The 18,503-nt window shown below is 39.4% G+C and overlaps 1 protein-coding gene across 2 annotated transcripts in view; it reads right to left on the reverse strand.

Annotated features, from left to right (window-relative positions):
• The window catches only part of LOC124621712, a 44,906-nt gene that overhangs the window by 2,319 nt on the left and 24,084 nt on the right, over window positions 1-18,503 (reverse strand). The window contains exons 3-5 of one of the 2 annotated variants that reach the window (XM_047147539.1): window positions 10,269-10,331; window positions 5,759-5,863; window positions 224-692 (exon numbers count right to left, since the gene is read on the reverse strand). In XM_047147539.1, the coding sequence (XP_047003495.1) occupies window positions 411-692; window positions 5,759-5,863; window positions 10,269-10,331 (450 nt within the window). In that variant the 3' untranslated portion in view covers window positions 224-410. Of the gene's footprint in view, window positions 1-223; window positions 693-5,758; window positions 5,864-10,268; window positions 10,332-18,503 lie in introns of those variants that run through there. The other variant, XM_047148314.1, reaches the window with a different exon arrangement.

Below are 18,503 nucleotides of genomic sequence, written 5' to 3' on the forward strand. Positions count from 1 at the left end.
CTGTAAGTTAAAATGACAATTATATACCTTAGTACTAGCTGAACCGGCCACACTTTGCTGTGGCTTTGTCATAATACAATGATTTAACAAATTAACATTCACTTATAATTTCAGAGTGTTAAAATTAAGCACAAAACAACACAAAAATTTGAATTTTACTTGTTATTCATCTCATATTTTAGTATAGTTTGAGTATCATATATTACATGAATCATTTACAAAGTTGTTAATTAACAACATATGAATTTATTAATTTTATAAATGAGGTAAATAAACTCGGCATTGCTCGGATGTCTCTACCCTCCCCTTATGTCCATCTCCTTTTCCCACTCCCCATCTTCTCCTGCCCTTCTGTCTGTCCATCTGCTTATCTTCTCTATCTCCTACCCCCTCCGTCACTCTCCCCTTCGCTAAGGTAAATTTCTCTCCCCCTCTAAGTCAATCTCCTCCTCCCCTCTCTTTCTGTCCCTGTGACATCCAACATTTACATATTGAAAGCAGTAATTTGCGTCTACAATTGCCATAAGGACAATGCTGAATGTTTTTTTGTAGTTGATGTATTCACTTCCAGTATTCGGAGGACACATAATTTGCACATGTTTGCCATATATGGCTCCTATGCAGTGAGGGAAATTCCACTTCACTTCGAAATTTCTTGCTACCTTCTGCCATTCTTCAGTATCCTTTGGAATCTGAAAAGTAAAACATACTCATTACTTTCCCTATTTTTTCAGACTGATGACACAGAGGACACAGGATCAAAAGGTGACGGCGCTGTAGCTCTTGAAGAACATGTACTTCCCACATACGTCAAGCACATATTTTCAAATGTTCTTTTTAAAGCGGCCTTGGGGGAATATGAACAGCAAACTCCAAGCATCGAAACGTTGGTTGCAAAACCTAGCTGTGACATTGTATATGTGGACAATAATAATTTGACGAATTTGTTCAAACAGAAACAGAAGAGCTCGAATTAATTCAATTTTAGAAATAAGTATTTTTAACAGTTCCTTAATATCCATTTTAATTTACTTAAAAATGCCAATAAAACATTGCTTAAATGAAATCAGTATTGAATGTTGCGTGCTTACCTTTATGTAATTCGTCAACACCAATGAAAAACCTTCATATACTTGTGGCACTATGAGGGAAATAGCAGAATATGATACTTTAAAGAAGTACATTAGTGACTTGTATGAATCGCCAGTGGCTAAAAATCGTAATGTGATGGCCCATCGAATTCTTAGTGAAATACTGTCTTGGCAGTTGTTATCTTTCTTTACAGTAAGAAGTGTAGTTAACTGCAGTAAGTAATTAAAGTCTTCAATCGACAATCTCGTAAAATTATTAAATAACACGCCATCGCCTGCTTCTAGTTCCTAGGATACTATTTCGTGCACCTTCTTTAAATGCACCAAACTTTCTCGTGTGATATACCTCCTGAGGAAGCTGAAGAGGGTTATAACTGACCAGTTTCTCACAATAGTCTACCATGCACTCTTCCACAGCCACATTAGCTATGGACTGTTGTTGTGGGGACACACTGCAGGCTGCAAAGATGTGTTGCTATTACAAAAAAAAAGTCATCAGGATCATATCCTCTAGCAAAAGAGTGGACCACTGTAAGCCTATTTTCACCAGGCTAGGCATAATGACTGTTTTCAGCCAGTATGTGTTTTTCTGCCACATTTATATAAAAGAAAATCAAAGGAATTTTAGCATAAGACAAGAAATGCATAATCATGACACTCGCTGTAAGAGGAACATTGAAGAGCCAAGGTGTCGCCTATCAAGTACACAAGACAGCTTTCCAACAGTCGCCCTAAAAATGTACAATCAACTGCCTCCAGAAGTGAAATCCCTGCCACCTGAATTATTTCGGAAAAAAATTGCTCAGGACTTGAAACAACATCCACTATATTCCTTGGAGGAGTTTTTCAACAGTGGTTCTAGTGAATCGACAAAATAAATATTGTTGTGTTTTATATATAATTTTGCCTAAAGCTAATCTTCTTTTTATGTTCTCAGTTAACTGCACATTTAATTTTGTGTTTTACTTAAAGTACATGTTTTGCCAAAATGAAACTTTATGTGTGTGATCTACATGGTTTTGTAAACATTTTGCTTTACGGTATTTTCATTTACTGCTATGAAGTTTTACTTTCCTGTTTAGTTATATTTCGTTTTCTCTATGTTCTATGTGTTTTTGTGTACTGAATAAATATTTTCTTTTATTTGTAATATAAATTTAGTTATGGTGTTGTATAAATGTTAGTTGATAAACATTGTATTTGTGACGCAAGCTGTCCAGCCATGGCTGGTAAACGACGAAGATATAGTAATACAGTAATAAAGTAATACTCTTCTCTTCCACCAGCCTTTTCTTTTCCTTTGGTTTTCATTTCCATTGTTAGCTGCATGTGCAAGTACCAAGTAGGCCGCTGCTGCTATCACTTTATCATCCATTATACTGCAAGACCGACACACATGTGGCACAAATTCTGTTGCTTTGGTATAAATTAACCTGCTGCATGCAACATACGCCGTAAGACGTTGCCTGTTGTAGCATGCTACAAGACGACGCACGCCACATTTCCGTAGCATGCCACAATGTTGCAAGACGTCGCCCCAGCGTAAACGAGGCTTTAGAGCCAGGTCTGTATTGCATGGTGGATGTGATGTATTGCATACGAAACTAAAACCTGCAATCAGATCCAAACGTCGTGGAAAACTGTGAATAGGTGTCATCGTGCAGCAAGATAACGCTCGCCCACATTCTGCCAAATGGACAGCCGGTCGCAATAAAGGAGTTGAGATTCGAGGTGCTGGAACATGCACCATACAGCCCAGACCTGGCTCCAAGCACTTTTCACATGTTTGGACCCTTAACGGAAGCATTAGAGGAAAGAAGATTTGAAAGTGATGAAGACGTCATTGCTGCGGTGCAAAATTGGTTACAGATGCAACCGAAAAACGTATTTTCTGATGAAATAAAGAAAAGAAACTCATACAACGTCGGGAAAACTGCATTGAAGTCCAGGGAGGTTACGTAGAAAAATAACGCATGTTTCAGTTTTCTATCATCAGAATAAGTACAGCTTTTTCACAAATGTGCCTTTACTTTTTGAATTGCCCTCTTATACCTGTACGTAGATGATTTTGTAAATAAGCTTTACCTATAATGTACTTTTAAAGATATAACAAGGGATGGCTTTTCTGATAGTGCATACACGTGAATAGTGGGTTTCGGCATTAACATCTATTTATAAATAACCATGGGTAACGCCAAGGTCCAATATATAATTATACTAACCCCCTAAGACATCCCCCCCACTGGTAAAAGCACAAATCGCACACTGTTCCTACATGACTCTTTCTGCTCCCAGCTTGCTTTCATTGTCAAAAACATAAGGTTGGCACTTTACAGAGGTCAATAATGGATGCTATTCACAGATGTTCCTTTAAAGAGATTCAGACTTCACAAGTTGCAATACAATGCTTAAAATTTTCAATGAAGCAAAGATCATAAACGCCTCTACATCTACATCTACATCCATACTCCGAAAGCCACCTGACGGTGTGTGGCGGAGGGTACCCTGAATACCTCTATCGGTTCTCCCTTCTATTCCAGTCTTGTATTGTTCGTGGAAAGAAGGATTGTCGGTATGCTTCTGTGTGGGCTGTGCAGCAGGACAAAAATTTGGTGTAGCACGAGGAAAATATTCATTTATTGTGTCATGGGATGAAAGCAGGGCTGCTTCCCTGAATTGAGGCACCAGGTTGTGTAGCACCTGAGAGAGAAACACAATAAGGCTTGAAAAACATTATCCCTGGTCACATATGTGGGGTCATCCTCTTAGCTATTGTGGATGCCACAGCCCTTTTCCAGTATCTGGTGGCAGGGAGAGGGGAGGGGGGGGGGGGTGCTTTGCCCAGCTGTGATGATGAGTCATCCTACCTCTACTGCTTGTATTCTTTTTTCATTTAAAGCATTTTTTATCAATGTCCGATTACACACAGTGCTCACCATTAGAATTGCAACACTATTACAGTGATATTAAAAAATGTCATATTGGTAAGACATTTACTACATGGTTGGATTAGCACTTCAGCAAAACCTCACAAATTACGTAGAAGAAATATAATGTACGTTCAGTCTCTACACATGGAACGGTTATGCAGCTAGTTTCCATACAGAATTCACCTTTATTTGTTTCTGGTAAGTTGTGTGTCATGCCTCATATAAAGAGGAGAGTGTGCATCAGCATGTGTCAGCATTAGACACAAACATGAATGAGGCATACAGAGACTACAGTTTAACATTCCACAATATTGTTGCTTGTGTTGGTCAGGATCCCATGACTGTCAAGCAAAACATGGAACTGATGGGTTTGGAAAGATGGTAATAAATACTATGCTGGATCTCAGTGGCCCAATGCAACTAGTGTCTGAGAGTGACAGATATATTGTTTGCTCATTCATGCAGGTTCATACAGCCATGTCACATATCTTAAGTCAGGAAATGGGCATTTTTGCAGTGAGAAAGGCATCCACACAAATCATATGATGATGTCTGGTGCACCAAGTACTTCTGCGTGGTGACCATTTTTGTCCCATCCCTTGACACAGCAGTGGGGCGGGAGGGACGAGGGGAGAGGGAGAGGGGGAGGGGGCGGGGAGAGAGAGAGAGAGAGAGAGAGAGAGAGAGAGAGAGAGAGAGAGAGAGTGGAGGGAGCGAGGCACTGATGACAGTGGTGTGCCCACTGACAACTCTGTGCGCACGATTAACATCATATTGATTTTTCATTTCCATCTGGTTCTGCTTATAGCTTCATAGTGAATGTATCAGTATACTGAGGCTCCGAGGAGAACTAACACTGCCAAATCCTATTCATCAGCCTTGTACATGCTCAGCATCTGGTGTGATGGTATGGTGTGCCACTGGCTACACAACGTAATTACCTCTTGCTTGTGTAGCTGGTCTTCTGAACAGTAGCTATTAAATTTCTGACATTTAAGGTGGTGGCCATGCCCTATCTTCGAGGTCTACGTGACACTCTCAAAACATGGTAACACAGGATTGCTTATTGCCTGTGCTGTCCTGATCTACCTCAATATGGAGAGTGTTCAACTGCTGCCCTGGCCAGCACATCCTTCTAATCTCTTATTCATTGAAAACATCAGTTCACACGTTACTGAAAGGCTGGGGCACCACCAATCACCACCCACTACAACTGATAAACTCTGGCACAGAGATGAAGCAGCAATGAATGACAAATCCATATCTGTCATCAAGCTCAGTTTGACTTGATCACCAGCCAATTTAGAGTGATTCTTGCTGCCACATGTGGCAGCTCTGTGTGCTAAATTATGTACCCAGTACACCCCAATCATCTACAAACCATGTATTCCTCCCACTGTACCTTTACACACACAATAAGTAAGCTTTTGCGATTTGTAATTCTTTCCGGTGCTGCAATTTTATGGCCAGCAGTGCCTTTTGTATATGTCTACTGCGGTAGCAAACAGCAATGAGCAGTCCATCTTTTCATTAGTGACAGTCACTTGCTTCTAAACTACTCTTTGCTGAGACTTCACAACCATATCAAACACGGGGAAAAAAAAAAAAAAAAAAAAAAAAAAAAAAAAAAAAAAAAAAAAAAAAAAAAAAAAACCTTAAAAATATTTACTTCACTTCATCATGCACAGCTCTTGTCAATCGGCCAGTGGTACACAACCTACTTAGAGCACAACTCACCATTGCGTCATATTTGCTCACTGCTGCCTCCTCATCTTCTTCATCCTTCTTTCCCTCAGCATCCAATGTATTAGTTCCCTGAAGATCTTCTGAAGGTGAACATTCCTAAAACAGTTAAAAGAAAAAATATCAAAGTGAGTGACAATGATACAGCTGTCAGGCAAAAATCATGCAAAAATTAATCATCCCATTTCCTTTGATATACATGTATCTAACAAACGCCTTTGGAGAAGAAGTCATTTCTATGAATGTGGTACAGTATGTTCATATTTCAAAGATATACTGTACTCTAGGATATGGCAGTCAGTCCAGCAGATAGCAATGCAGCTGAAACGTATTAAAATCAACTACTAGAGCTTGTGTAATGCCCACTGTTACTAACAACATGTTTATGGGTGCAGCAATGGAGTCATAAGTCCACAATAACTCATGTTTCTTCTAATATACAGATGATACGTTAATAATTTAGCCAAATGGACTACACAGTCTATGACATTCCTACATCTGAGATTGTTACATCAAAACATGAGAGTTACAAAAGAGGTATAAGAAAGAAAACCAACTTTCATTTCAGGAAATTCTCATCAAGAGAAGATAGAATGGAACACCAAGACCCAGTATTCACTGGAAACTAACACATACAGACTTATACTTGCATGTCTACAGCTGTCACGTCCCCTTTTAACAAGAGGATGTCCTAAGCTCATTAGCGCACAGGGCTTCCGGAATGTCTGAACAAGACGGTTTAGAAGTGGAGTTTCATCACCGACAAACAGTTTGGTTATAACAACTGCCAGATATAGTGTACCCTAAAGCCAAAGGAGCCCAGGTGACAGCCTGCAGAGGAAAAAGAGAAACCTGTTGTGACGGAATTTATCATTTACATAGGGATGATATGACAAAAATCAAAAGTATACTTCACAAATACACTGAAGGGCCAAAGAAACTGGTATAGGTATGCGTACTCAAATACGGAGATATGTAAACAGGCAGAATACACCACTGCGGTTGGCAACACCAACATAAAACAACAAGTGTCTGGTGCAGTTGTTAGATCGGTTACTGCTGTTACTATCGCAGGTTATCAAGATTTAATTGAATCTGAATGTGGTGTTACAGACAGTGCATGAGCAATGGGACACGGCATCTCTGGAGTAGCAATGAAGTGGGGATTTTCTCGTATGATCATTTCACAAATGTTCCATGGATATCAGGAATCCAGTACAACATCAAATCTCTGACATCACTGGGCCCAGAAACAGATCCAGGAAGAATGGGACTGATGACTGAAGAGAATCATTCAACATGACAGAAGTGCAACCCTTCTGCAAATTGCTGCAGATTTCAGTGCTGGGCCATCAAGAAGTGTCAGCATGCAAACAATTCAACGAAACGTCATCTATATGGGCTTTCGGAGCTGAAGGCCTACTTGTGTACCCTGGATGACAACATGACACAAAGCTTTACGCCTCACCTGGGCCCATCAACTACGACATTGGACTAATGATGACTGGAAACATGTTGCCTGGTCGGAAGAGTCTCGTTTCAAATTGTATCGAGCTGATGGATGTGTGCGGGTATGGAGACAACCTCATGAATTTATGGACCCTGCATGTCAGCAGGGGACTGCCCAAGCTGGTGGAGGCTCTGTAATGGTGTGGGGTGCATGCAGTAGGAGTGATATGTGACCCCTAATACGTCTAGACACGACTCTGACAAGTGACATGTATGTAAGCGTTCTGTCTGATCACCTGCATTCATTCATTTCCAGTTGTACATTCTGACGGGCTTGGGCAATTCCAGCAGGACAATGCGACACCTCACACGTCTGGAGTTGCTACAGAATGGCTCCAGGAACACTTTTCTGAGTTTAAACACTTCCACTGGCCACCAAACTCCCCAGACATGAACATTATTAAGCATATCTCGGATGCCTTTCAATGTGCTGTTCAGAAGAGATCTCTGCCCCCCTCATACTCTTACGGATTTATGGGCAGCCCTGCAGGATTCATGGTGTCAATTAACTCCAGCACTACTTCAGAGGTTAGTTGAGTCCATGGCATGTCATGTTGCGGCACTTCCACATGCTCGTGGGGGCTCTACACGATATTAGGCAGGTGTACCAGGTTTTTGGCTCTTCAGTGTACTTTGTCAAATGCTTAATTCACTCACAACTTATAGGCTTGAATGTGTCTATAAAGGATGACTTAAGACTCCACAAATGAGGTTTCCCACATCCTGTCCCAGTGTAGAGAAATTTATCTACATCAGACTGTTTAAAAGGAACTGGAAAAACTAACAGAGAATAAGACTCATAAGGATAAAGAACAACCAAAAATGTCAGCTGTCCAGAGTATTGCACCTCCACATGACATCTATGTCTACATCTACATCAATACTCCATAATGCACCTTATGGCACGTAGCAGAGGGTACCCCATACCACTACTACTCACTTCCTGGTCTGTTTCATTCACAAATAGAACGGAGAAAAAATGACCAACTCCATGCCTTCGTATGAGCCTTAATTTCTCGTACCTTATCTTCGTGGTCATTGTGTACAATGTATATTGGAGGCAAGAGAATTTTCAGCAGCCAGCTTCAAATGCTGGCTCTCTAAATTTTTTCAATACTGTTCCTCAGAAAGAATGTCGCCTCCCCTCCAAGGACTCCCACTTGAGTTACAGAAGCGTCTTCATAACACTTGGGTGTTGTTTGAACCTACCAGTAACAAATCTAGCAGCCTGCCTCTGAACTGCTTTGATGTCTTCCTTAAATCTGACCTGGTAAGGATCCCAAACACTCAAGCAGCACTCAAGAATAGGTCACACTAGCATCCTACATGCGGCCTCCTTTACAGTTGAACCACACTTTCCTAGAATTCTCCCAGTAAACCTAAGTCAACTAGTCACCTTTTCTACTATAATCCACACACGCTAGTATCATTTTACATCACTTTGCAATGTTATGCCGGTATTTCGGCGGTGTGTTGTAGCTGGCCTTGTAGGATCCTGTGTTTTCAAAGACAGTCCTGGTCGTCCAAGTGCATCATCTGAACCTTGTGAGAAAAAGTGTAAACTATTGTTCCAGTGGGAAAACACACAACAGTATCAAAACATCTGCCAGTACATGGCACATCGAAGCGATGTGTACACTGCAGCACAAAAAGTAATCCACATAGAAGCAGATGGACATGTTCTTCTTGCCAAGTTGCTTATTGTTTATCAGCAGAAAGGAACTGTTTTGTGCCCTATCACGGAAAGTCATGAAGTTTATGGTGGTGGTCTCATTTGAAGCCACCGCATTTAGTGTGAAGTGGTTTCATTTGAAAGTGGTCATGTGTGTGTGAGTTGTGTTCACATGAATGTGTGTGTGTGTGTGTGTGTGTGTGTGTGTGTGTGTGTGTTGTCTACTTCAGAAGAAAGCCTTTTGACTGAAAACTTTCTTGTTAAACAGTCTTTCTGTTGTGCTTGTCTGTGACTCAACATGTACACTACATGGAGAGCACCAGTCGGTCCTCTTTATAATATGCATACAAGTTGTTAGTTAAAAACTGAAGTAACATCAAACTGGGTGACTAGAAAAGTAAACCTCATGCAAAGATTTGCAGCTAGCTGGCATATATTATAATACTGTTTAACTGTGTGTGACCCATAACAGGGTAAACAAGCAAGGATCACCAAACAGCACAAATGAGCACGGACATTTGCTCTGTGTTGTGAGGGAATGTAATCAACTGGTAAGATATCAAACATTTCAGGGAATCTGCTAACGAAAGTCCTCTATTCAGTTATTGTGAAGGAATGTATAAATACTGTCCAGCCTTCCATTTGTTTCTGCTGAAGCCACTGGAAATAAAATTAAACTGGTAGCAGCATATGAAGAGGCATATAAACAAACAGTGAATGGTGTGGGAAGAAATGCTCATACATAACACCGTAAAAGGTTCTTTCACCATGCACAGTACAAAGTTAGCGTAAAGTTTAAGTTCTGTGTAGAATCTCATCACATCTAATAAAGGAGATCAAGGGAAGAACTGAAGGTTAGAGTCTAATGTCACACTGACGACAAGCTCATTTCAAATCTAGCACAATCTCACACAGCACAAGGATGGGGAAAGTAATTTATGTCCTCCTCAATGGAACTATCCTGCATTCAGCCTTATAAATTTAAATCCCACTCCTTCTACATAATAGTCCAGTGCCTTAATCACTTCACTATCTTATTCTACGAGATGTCAACTCTACCCAGAACATCAATTCAGAAAACTAGTAATTAAGGCACACTAGAATACAATTCTTGTTGTTCCATTATATATGGCACACACGAACATTACAAATGAGGCAAGAGATGACGATTGATACAGAACCAATCACTTTCTTCTGCATTATTTATGAGTGAAATGGGAGAAGTGTAGTTACTAGACATATAAACTGCCTTCCATCATGCTGTGTACTGTGGCTTACAGAGACTGCATATAGATGTAAAGATAGATAACATTTAGAACTTACCAGAATTTCTTCCTCAATGAATACAAATTCAAATTCAGGAGTGTCGACTGCATCAGTTTCCACCTGAATAAAAGAAAATGAATAGGTACAGAATCAATATGAAATCCAGAAGAAACCAATTTACAGAAAATCTTTATTATTTCTGCAATACGAGAAATGTTCAGTAACTGATTTACTTTGTATCTTGGAGAGCAGCATGTCATCTGCAGGCTGAATTTCTGGAGGCAGGACAAACAAATTCTGCAGAGAAAGTTGGAATTCACAGATGGCATGTGGCTCAACAAAAAGAAAGTGCAACATTAACACAGGTAAGCTGCTCAACTGTTCGTCTCCCATCCAATTACAACAAATTACCACAAAATGAGGTGAATCCAATCAAAAACAGCATTTTTTTTTTAAATTTTGGCCATTTACTGTTATGATATTCGAATAATAATTCTGTATGTTAATTTCACAACCTGGATAATGATATATTCATGTACTAGGCTATTTCTATCTTATAATTGCAGTTATTATTTTAAGTTAATTGTTGATCGGTTTCACCTCCTCAGTTGGGGTGAATCCGATCACCATTGTATTTTGTATGTAGGGACAAAATCAGACTTCCAGTGGATTGAATCAAATCATTATTTTGATTTTTAAAAAATGTACTGCTAAGTCTGCAGCAAAATTTTACACTTTCTAGACTAAACAAATTTTTACAAACACATTAAACTTGAGATTTTTGCTGTAAAAACACTCGCATTCACAAAATTTGACAAAGAAATATTAATTTTTAGTTATTGTATGTCACAATCAATGAGAAAAATATTTACTCATTACAAAATTGTTAAGGCTTTTGTGGCTACTTGCTGACAAACGTCTATAAAATCATTAGATGAACGTCAGCCGAAGAACCCGATACAGAAGCTATTTACTCATTGTCGTAATCATCTATCCCTTCAAAAATAAATTTACCTTGCTTTCTATGTTCCAGAACAACATTTTTAATAATTTGGGCTCTTCCTACCTCAGTTGCATCATCAATTTCTGGAAAGACAAACAGTAGCATCAAGAACTTTCTTGCCCAGAAATGTCATTTCATAGGTGTCATTAGAGATGCTTTCAATTTTACCACTAAAAAACCTGAACCTTTTATCCATAGGAAATTTTACTATGGTGAAATCACTTCCTTTAAATTCATGCCTATCTTTACCCTTCTCCTTGTCCATTTCTTCATTTTCATTTAACTCGTGCTGTTCTAGATCACCGTTAGATGTTCCCGATAGGGACTCCCTGCTTTCAGCCCTGTCACTATCATTTTCATTTAAGTTGCTGATAACAATTCCTTTTCCTGGGGTTAATGCTAAACATGGCATGGCTTTTCTTTTGTTTCATTAGAGCAAACCTATTTCAACTGCATTATTCTGCTGCCCATGAAACTTCTGATGAACTGGTGCCATGTGCACTGTTATCGGTTCCTTCTGGAATTTGTGAAATTACTTTATCGGGACAGAAAGGAAAAATTCCTGCTTTTATGAACCCAGATATTACATTTGATTTGGACGTGATAGCTACATTTTCAAAGGAGGTGGTTTTTTTTTTTTATTACAACCTAGGAAATTCTGATTTTGACACCACTCCTCCCTCTAGTCTTCCTTTTCCAATCATCTAACACATTTCTCCAAGCAAGTTTTAAAGGTCTGATAAAGGTCACATCAAGTGGCTGACACAAATGAGTAGAATTAGGTGGTAGAAGCACAAATTTAAGGTCCTGTTTCTGGCACAGTTTAATCACATTATATGACAGATGACCCGAGAGACTGTCACCTATTATCACTTTAGGTCCCTCTAATTGCTAGGCATAAGGCAAGACAACTTCAAAAAACCATGTTTCAAGCATTGTTAGGTCAAACCAACCACTTCGATTCCTATTATAACCTGCACCAGTTATGCCCCCTTCAGTTCAAGTATCACAGACGTGTTTTGCCCTATAAACTGTGTATGGTGGGAGGACTGAGCTGTTGACTTAGAACTACCCTTCCAGGATGTCTTGTGCCTCGCTTCACTATTACTTTCACTTGTCCAGGATAGTCACAAAAAGGTTGTCTTATCGTAGTTTATAATGTTGGAGGGAAGGCCACCACTGAAGGTCACTTCAAGGTTTTTAAAATAATCAAGCACTGCTTCTCAGGTAACAGCTGCCTTTGCCCTCTTCACATTTTCCCTTACTCTAACCATTGGTTCTTTATCTCTTTTCAGAAAAGATTTTACCCGCTTGTGCCCAGGTCGATTGTCATGAAATCTTTTTTCAGTCCTCCCTGCTCAATTGAGATATGCCTGCACACCATCCCTAACATCATTATTTCTCAAAGGCAACCCCCATTTCGCAGAACACAATAATCCTTCAACAAGTTTTTTCTGTTGGGAGAGTTAATTTGGAGTTGGAACGGCTGCTTGGATCGGGTGCGGGGGCTCATATTGGTGTGGTTCCTGTTGATTATCTCAGTAGGTGGGGCTATACCAGGCACGGCCTACATCTCAACAGGAAAGGGAAGGGGAAACTGGCTGGGGTAATAGCAGGAAATTTAAGGGGGGGAGGCACTGCCATGAATGGTAAAATACCAGTGGTTACAGGTGTTGGAGCAGCACCTTTTTTAGGATAGGTAAGACAGAAAGATGTCAAGTTCTACGAGTGGTCAGGATTGAAACAAATCTTCAGTTTAGGAAAGAAATTAAACAGCACAATTCTAGCACATTGGATCACCAATCACAGCTACCAATTATAAATTTTCACCAATCACCAGAAATTTTATCTCCACCAAGTTGTATCTCAGTCCTAGGTAATTCCATTGATGAATTAAAGTCACCCAACCCAGTTGACATAATCTGCCTCTCTGAACACCATGTGACCACTGGTATAGGAACTAGGCCTAAGCACAATGAGAAACTCAGACAGGAGAGTACTGCAAATGTTAGAATAAGGAAAGGTTCTCATAAAAGTATAATTAAAAATAATGTAAGTATATTTCATCAAAATATTGGGAGTTTAAAGAATAAAGTAGATGAGCTTCTGGTTTGTTTAGAAGATTTAGAAGCTGAGAATGAAATAGATATACTATGCCTGTCTGAGCATCACATTGTTACTGATATGGATAAGGTAAATGTAAGTGGTTATAAGCTCTCTGCACATGTAATGAGAGAAAATATGGAGAAAGGAGGAGTTGCCATATATGTCAAAAGTTATCATTGTGCAAAAAGTATAGAAACAAAAAAGTTTTGTGTAGAGAAACATATAGAAGCATGTGCCTGTGAGCTTAAATTAAATAAAGGCACATTTATAATTGTAACTGTATATAGGTCCCCATCAGGAAATTTTCATCTATTTCTGAAAAATTTGGACTCCTTGTTGTGCTATCTGTCAGACAGGGGGAAGCAAATTATTATTTGTGGGGACTTCAATGTAGATTCTCTGAAAGAGGGTAATAGGAAAAATGACCTTGAAGTATTACTCGGTTCTTTCAATTTGACACCCGTTATTGATTTTCCTACTCGGGTGGTAAAGGATAGCAGCTCACTGATAAATAACTTCTTTGTAGACCAAGATAAGTTTAACCAGATAAATGCTCAGCCTGTTGAGAATGGTCTTTCTGATCATGGTGCACAGCTAGTTACAATATATGACATAGCTCCATTCAGCAATACTAAACAGTCCTCCAAAGTAGTACGTTCAGTCAACAATTTAACAATTGCAAATTTCAGGGAAAGCCTACAGCAGTTAGACTGGGATGAGGTGTACCGTGAACCTGATGCCAATTTAAAATATAATTTATTTCATGACATTTTTGTAAATGCATTTGAAAACTGCTTCCCCAAGAAAATAGTTAAATATACTCGTAAGAAACCTTGTAACAAACCATGGCTTACTAAGGGTATAAAAATATCTTGTAACCGGAAAAGGGAAATGTATCTGACAGCAAGAAAGAGTAGTGACCCAGAAACTATCAAAAATTATAAAAACTACTGTGTTATATTAAGAAAAGTTATTAAAAAATCCAGGAGTATGTGTATCATGTCTGAAATCAGCAACTCTGATAATAAAATTAAAACAATTTGGAATATTATTAAAAGAGAAACAGGTCAACCAAGAGCAGAGGAAGACAGTATTAGCATCAAATTGAATGAAAACTTTACAAACAAAAAGTCAGAAGTTGAAAATATTTTTAATAATCATTTTCTAAATGTTGTGGATATAGTAGGATCCAGGTGTTCATTAGAAGATGCTAGGCTGTTAATGGAAGAGGCCATACCTATGCAATTTGATACAATTGAAATCTCACCCACTTCTCCCTCTGAAATTAGGAAAATAATAAACTTGCTTAAAAGCAAAAACTCACATGGAATTGATGGCATTTCCAGCAAAATACTAAAAGCTTGTTCTCGACAGATAAGTAAGATTCTCAGCCACCTGTGTAATAGCTCTCTGGAACAGGGCATTTTCCCTGATAGACTGAAATATGCTATTGTTATACCTTTGCATAAAAAGGGGGATAGATCTGATGTCAACAATTACCGTCCAATCTCCCTTCTAACAGCTTTATCCAAAATTTTTGAGAAAGTAATGTATTCAAGAGTAGCTTCACATATCTGTAAAAATGAAGTACTAACAAAATGTCAGTTTGGTTTCCAGAAAGGTTTTTCAACAGAAAATGCCATATATGCTTTCACCAGTCAAATTTTGAATGATCTGAATAACCGAACACCTCCCATTGGGATTTTTTGTGATCTCTCAAAGGCTTTTGATTGTGTAAATCATGAAATTCTGCTAGACAAGCTCAAGTATTGTGGCATGAGTGGGACAGTGCACAAATGGTTTAATTCGTACCTAACTGGAAGAGTGCAGAAAGTTGAAATAAGTAGTTCTCGTAACATGCAAAGATCAGCACATTCCTCAAACTGGGGAACTATCAAGAATGGGGTTCCACAAGGGTCAGTCTTGGGTCCTTTGTTGTTCTTATTATATATTAATGACTTGCCATTCTATATTCATGAAGAGGCAAAGTTAGTTCTCTTTGCTGATGATACAAGTATAGTAATCACACCTGAGAAACAAGAATTAACTGATGAAATTGTCAATACTGTCTTTCAGAAAATTACTAAGTGGTTCCTTGTAAACGGACTCTCACTGAATTTTGATAAGACACAGTACATTCAGTTCCGTACAGTGAATGGTATGATGCCATTAATAAATATAGACCTTAATCAGAAGCATATAGCTAAGGTAGAATATTCCAAATTTTTAGGTATGTCCATTGATGAGAGATTAAATTGGAAGAAACACATTGATGATCTGCTGAAACGTTTGAGTTCAGCTACTTATGCAATAAGGGTCATTGCAAATTTTGGTGATAAACATCTTAGTAAATTAGCTTACTACGCCTATTTTCACTCATTGCTTTCATATGGCATCATATTTTGGGGTAATTCATCACTGAGGAATAAAGTATTCATTGCACAGAAGCGTGTAATCAGAATAATAGCTGGAGTCCACCCAAGATCATCCTGCAGACATTTATTTAAGGATCTAGGGATATTCACAGTAGCTTCTCAGTATATATACTCTCTTATGAAATTTGTTATTAACAACCAAACCCAATTCAAAAGTAATAGCAGTGTGCATAACTACAATACTAGGAGAAAGGACGATCTTCACTATTCAAGATTAAATCTAACTATGGCACAGAAAGGGGTGAATTATACTGGCACTAAAGTCTTTGGTCACTTACCAAATAGTATCAAAAGTCTGACAGATAACCAACAAGTATTTAAGAAGAAATTAAAAGAATTTCTGAATGACAACTCCTCCTACTCCATAGAGGAATTTTTAGATAGAAATTAAGAAAACAAATATTTAAAAAAAATAAAAAAAATAAAAAAAATGAAAATAAAAAAAACACAAAAAAATAAAGTTGTTATATTAACTTAAGTATGTTGTTAAATTAACCTAATTATGTCATGTATTGGAAAATTCGACTCGTTCCACATCATTACGAAATATCGTATTCATGATCCATGGAACTAGTATTAATCTAATCTAATCTAATCTAATCACTATTGGTTAATGCTGGTTGGCTGCCTGTTTTGTATTTGTACCGTTCCTTGAGTTTGTCATTTAATGTGGTTCATGATGAATTACTCCTTCAAAGTGAAAGAAAACTATCAGCATGGCTTTGACATTTGACCTGACCTGACAAGTCTTTTTTTTCCTTGGAGAACCTTTCCTGGGTATTGTGAAGGTTGAACCTTGGTCTCAATATCAGAACCACACACCTACGTCTCATCACCAGTTATGATTCTCTTAAGGGACATCTCGTTCTCATTTGTGTGATCATGACATGATCCAACTGAAATGTTACATTCATCTGCAATTTCTCGAACAATCAATCTTCAAATGGCACGCACAATTTTGTTGACATTCCTGACATGAGCGTCATCAGTAGACATTGAAGGGCATCCAACGGTTATCTTTAACTTCCATCTGTCCATTTTTAAACCATGTGAACCATCCATAATAACAAGCATGGCTTAAGCACTCATCACCATAGGCTTCCTGCATTATTTGTTGGTTCTCTGTAAGGGTTTTCTTGAGTTTCATGGAAAATTTAATACAGACGCATTGTTGGTCTAACTCTGCCATCTCAAAATTCACAAACCGTGCAACACAATATTCTACATCCACGTGATTACTCTGCTATTCACAATAAAGTACCTGGCAGAGGGTTCAATGAACCACCTTCATGCTGTCTCTCTACCGTTCCACTCTCAAACGGCACACGGGAAAAACCAGCGCTTAATTTTTTCCATGTGAGCCCTGATTTCTCTAATTTTATTGTGATGATCATTTCTCCCTATGTAGGTGGGTGCCAACAGAATGTTTTCGCAATCGGAGGAGAAAACTGGTGATTGAAATTTCATGAGAAGATCCCATCGCAACTAAAAATGCCTTTGTTTTAATGATTGCCACTCCAATTCACGTATCATGTCTGTGCCGCTCCAATTCACTTATCATGTCTGTGACACTATCTCCCCTATTTCGCGATAATACGAAACAAGCTGCCCTTCCAGAATGAGATTTTCACTCTGCAGCGGAGTGTGCGCTGATATGAAACTTCCTGGCAGATTAAAACTGTGTGCCCGACCGAGACTCGAACTCGGGACCTTTGCCTTTCGCGGGCAAGTGCTCTACCAACTGAGCTACCGAAGCACGACTCACGCCCGGTACTCACAGCTTTACTTCTGCCAGTACCTCGTCTCCTACCTTCCAAACTTTACAGAAGCTCTTCTGCGAACCTTGCAGAACTAGCACTCCTGAAAGAAAGGATATTGCGGAGACATGGCTTAGCCACAGCCTGGGGGATGTTTCCAGAATGAGATTTTCACTCTGCAGCGGAGTGTGCGCTGATATGAAACTTCCTGGCAGATTAAAACTGTGTGCCCGACCGAGACTCGAACTCGGGACCTTTGCCTTTCGCGGGCAAGTGCTCTACCAACTGAGCTACCGAAGCACGACTCACGCCCGGTACTCACAGCTTTACTTCTGCCAGTACCTCGTCTCCTACCTTCCAAACTTTACAGAAGCTCTTCTGCGAACCTTGCAGAACTAGCACTCCTGAAAGAAAGGATATTGCGGAGACATGGCTTAGCCACAGCCTGGGGGATGTTTCCAGAATGAGATTTTCACTCTGCAGCGGAGTGTGCGCTGATATGAAACTTCCTGGCAGATTAAAACTGTGTGCCCGACCGAGACTCGAACTCGGGACCTTTGCCTTTCGCGGGCAAGTGCTCTACCAACTGAGCTACCGAAGCACGACTCACGCCCGGTACTCACAGCTTTACTTCTGCCAGTACCTCGTCTCCTACCTTCCAAACTTTACAGAAGCTCTTCTGCGAACCTTGCAGAACTAGCACTCCTGAAAGAAAGGATATTGCGGAGACATGGCTTAGCCACAGCCTGGGGGATGTTTCCAGAATGAGATTTTCACTCTGCAGCGGAGTGTGCGCTGATATGAAACTTCCTGGCAGATTAAAACTGTGTGCCCGACCGAGACTCGAACTCGGGACCTTTGCCTTTCGCGGGCAAGTGCTCTACCAACTGAGCTACCGAAGCACGACTCACGCCCGGTACTCACAGCTTTACTTCTGCCAGTACCTCGTCTCCTACCTTCCAAACTTTACAGAAGCTCTTCTGCGAACCTT

This window comes from Schistocerca americana, chromosome 1, assembly GCF_021461395.2.
Source record: "Schistocerca americana isolate TAMUIC-IGC-003095 chromosome 1, iqSchAmer2.1, whole genome shotgun sequence".
Classification (NCBI taxonomy): Eukaryota; Metazoa; Arthropoda; class Insecta; order Orthoptera; family Acrididae; genus Schistocerca; species Schistocerca americana.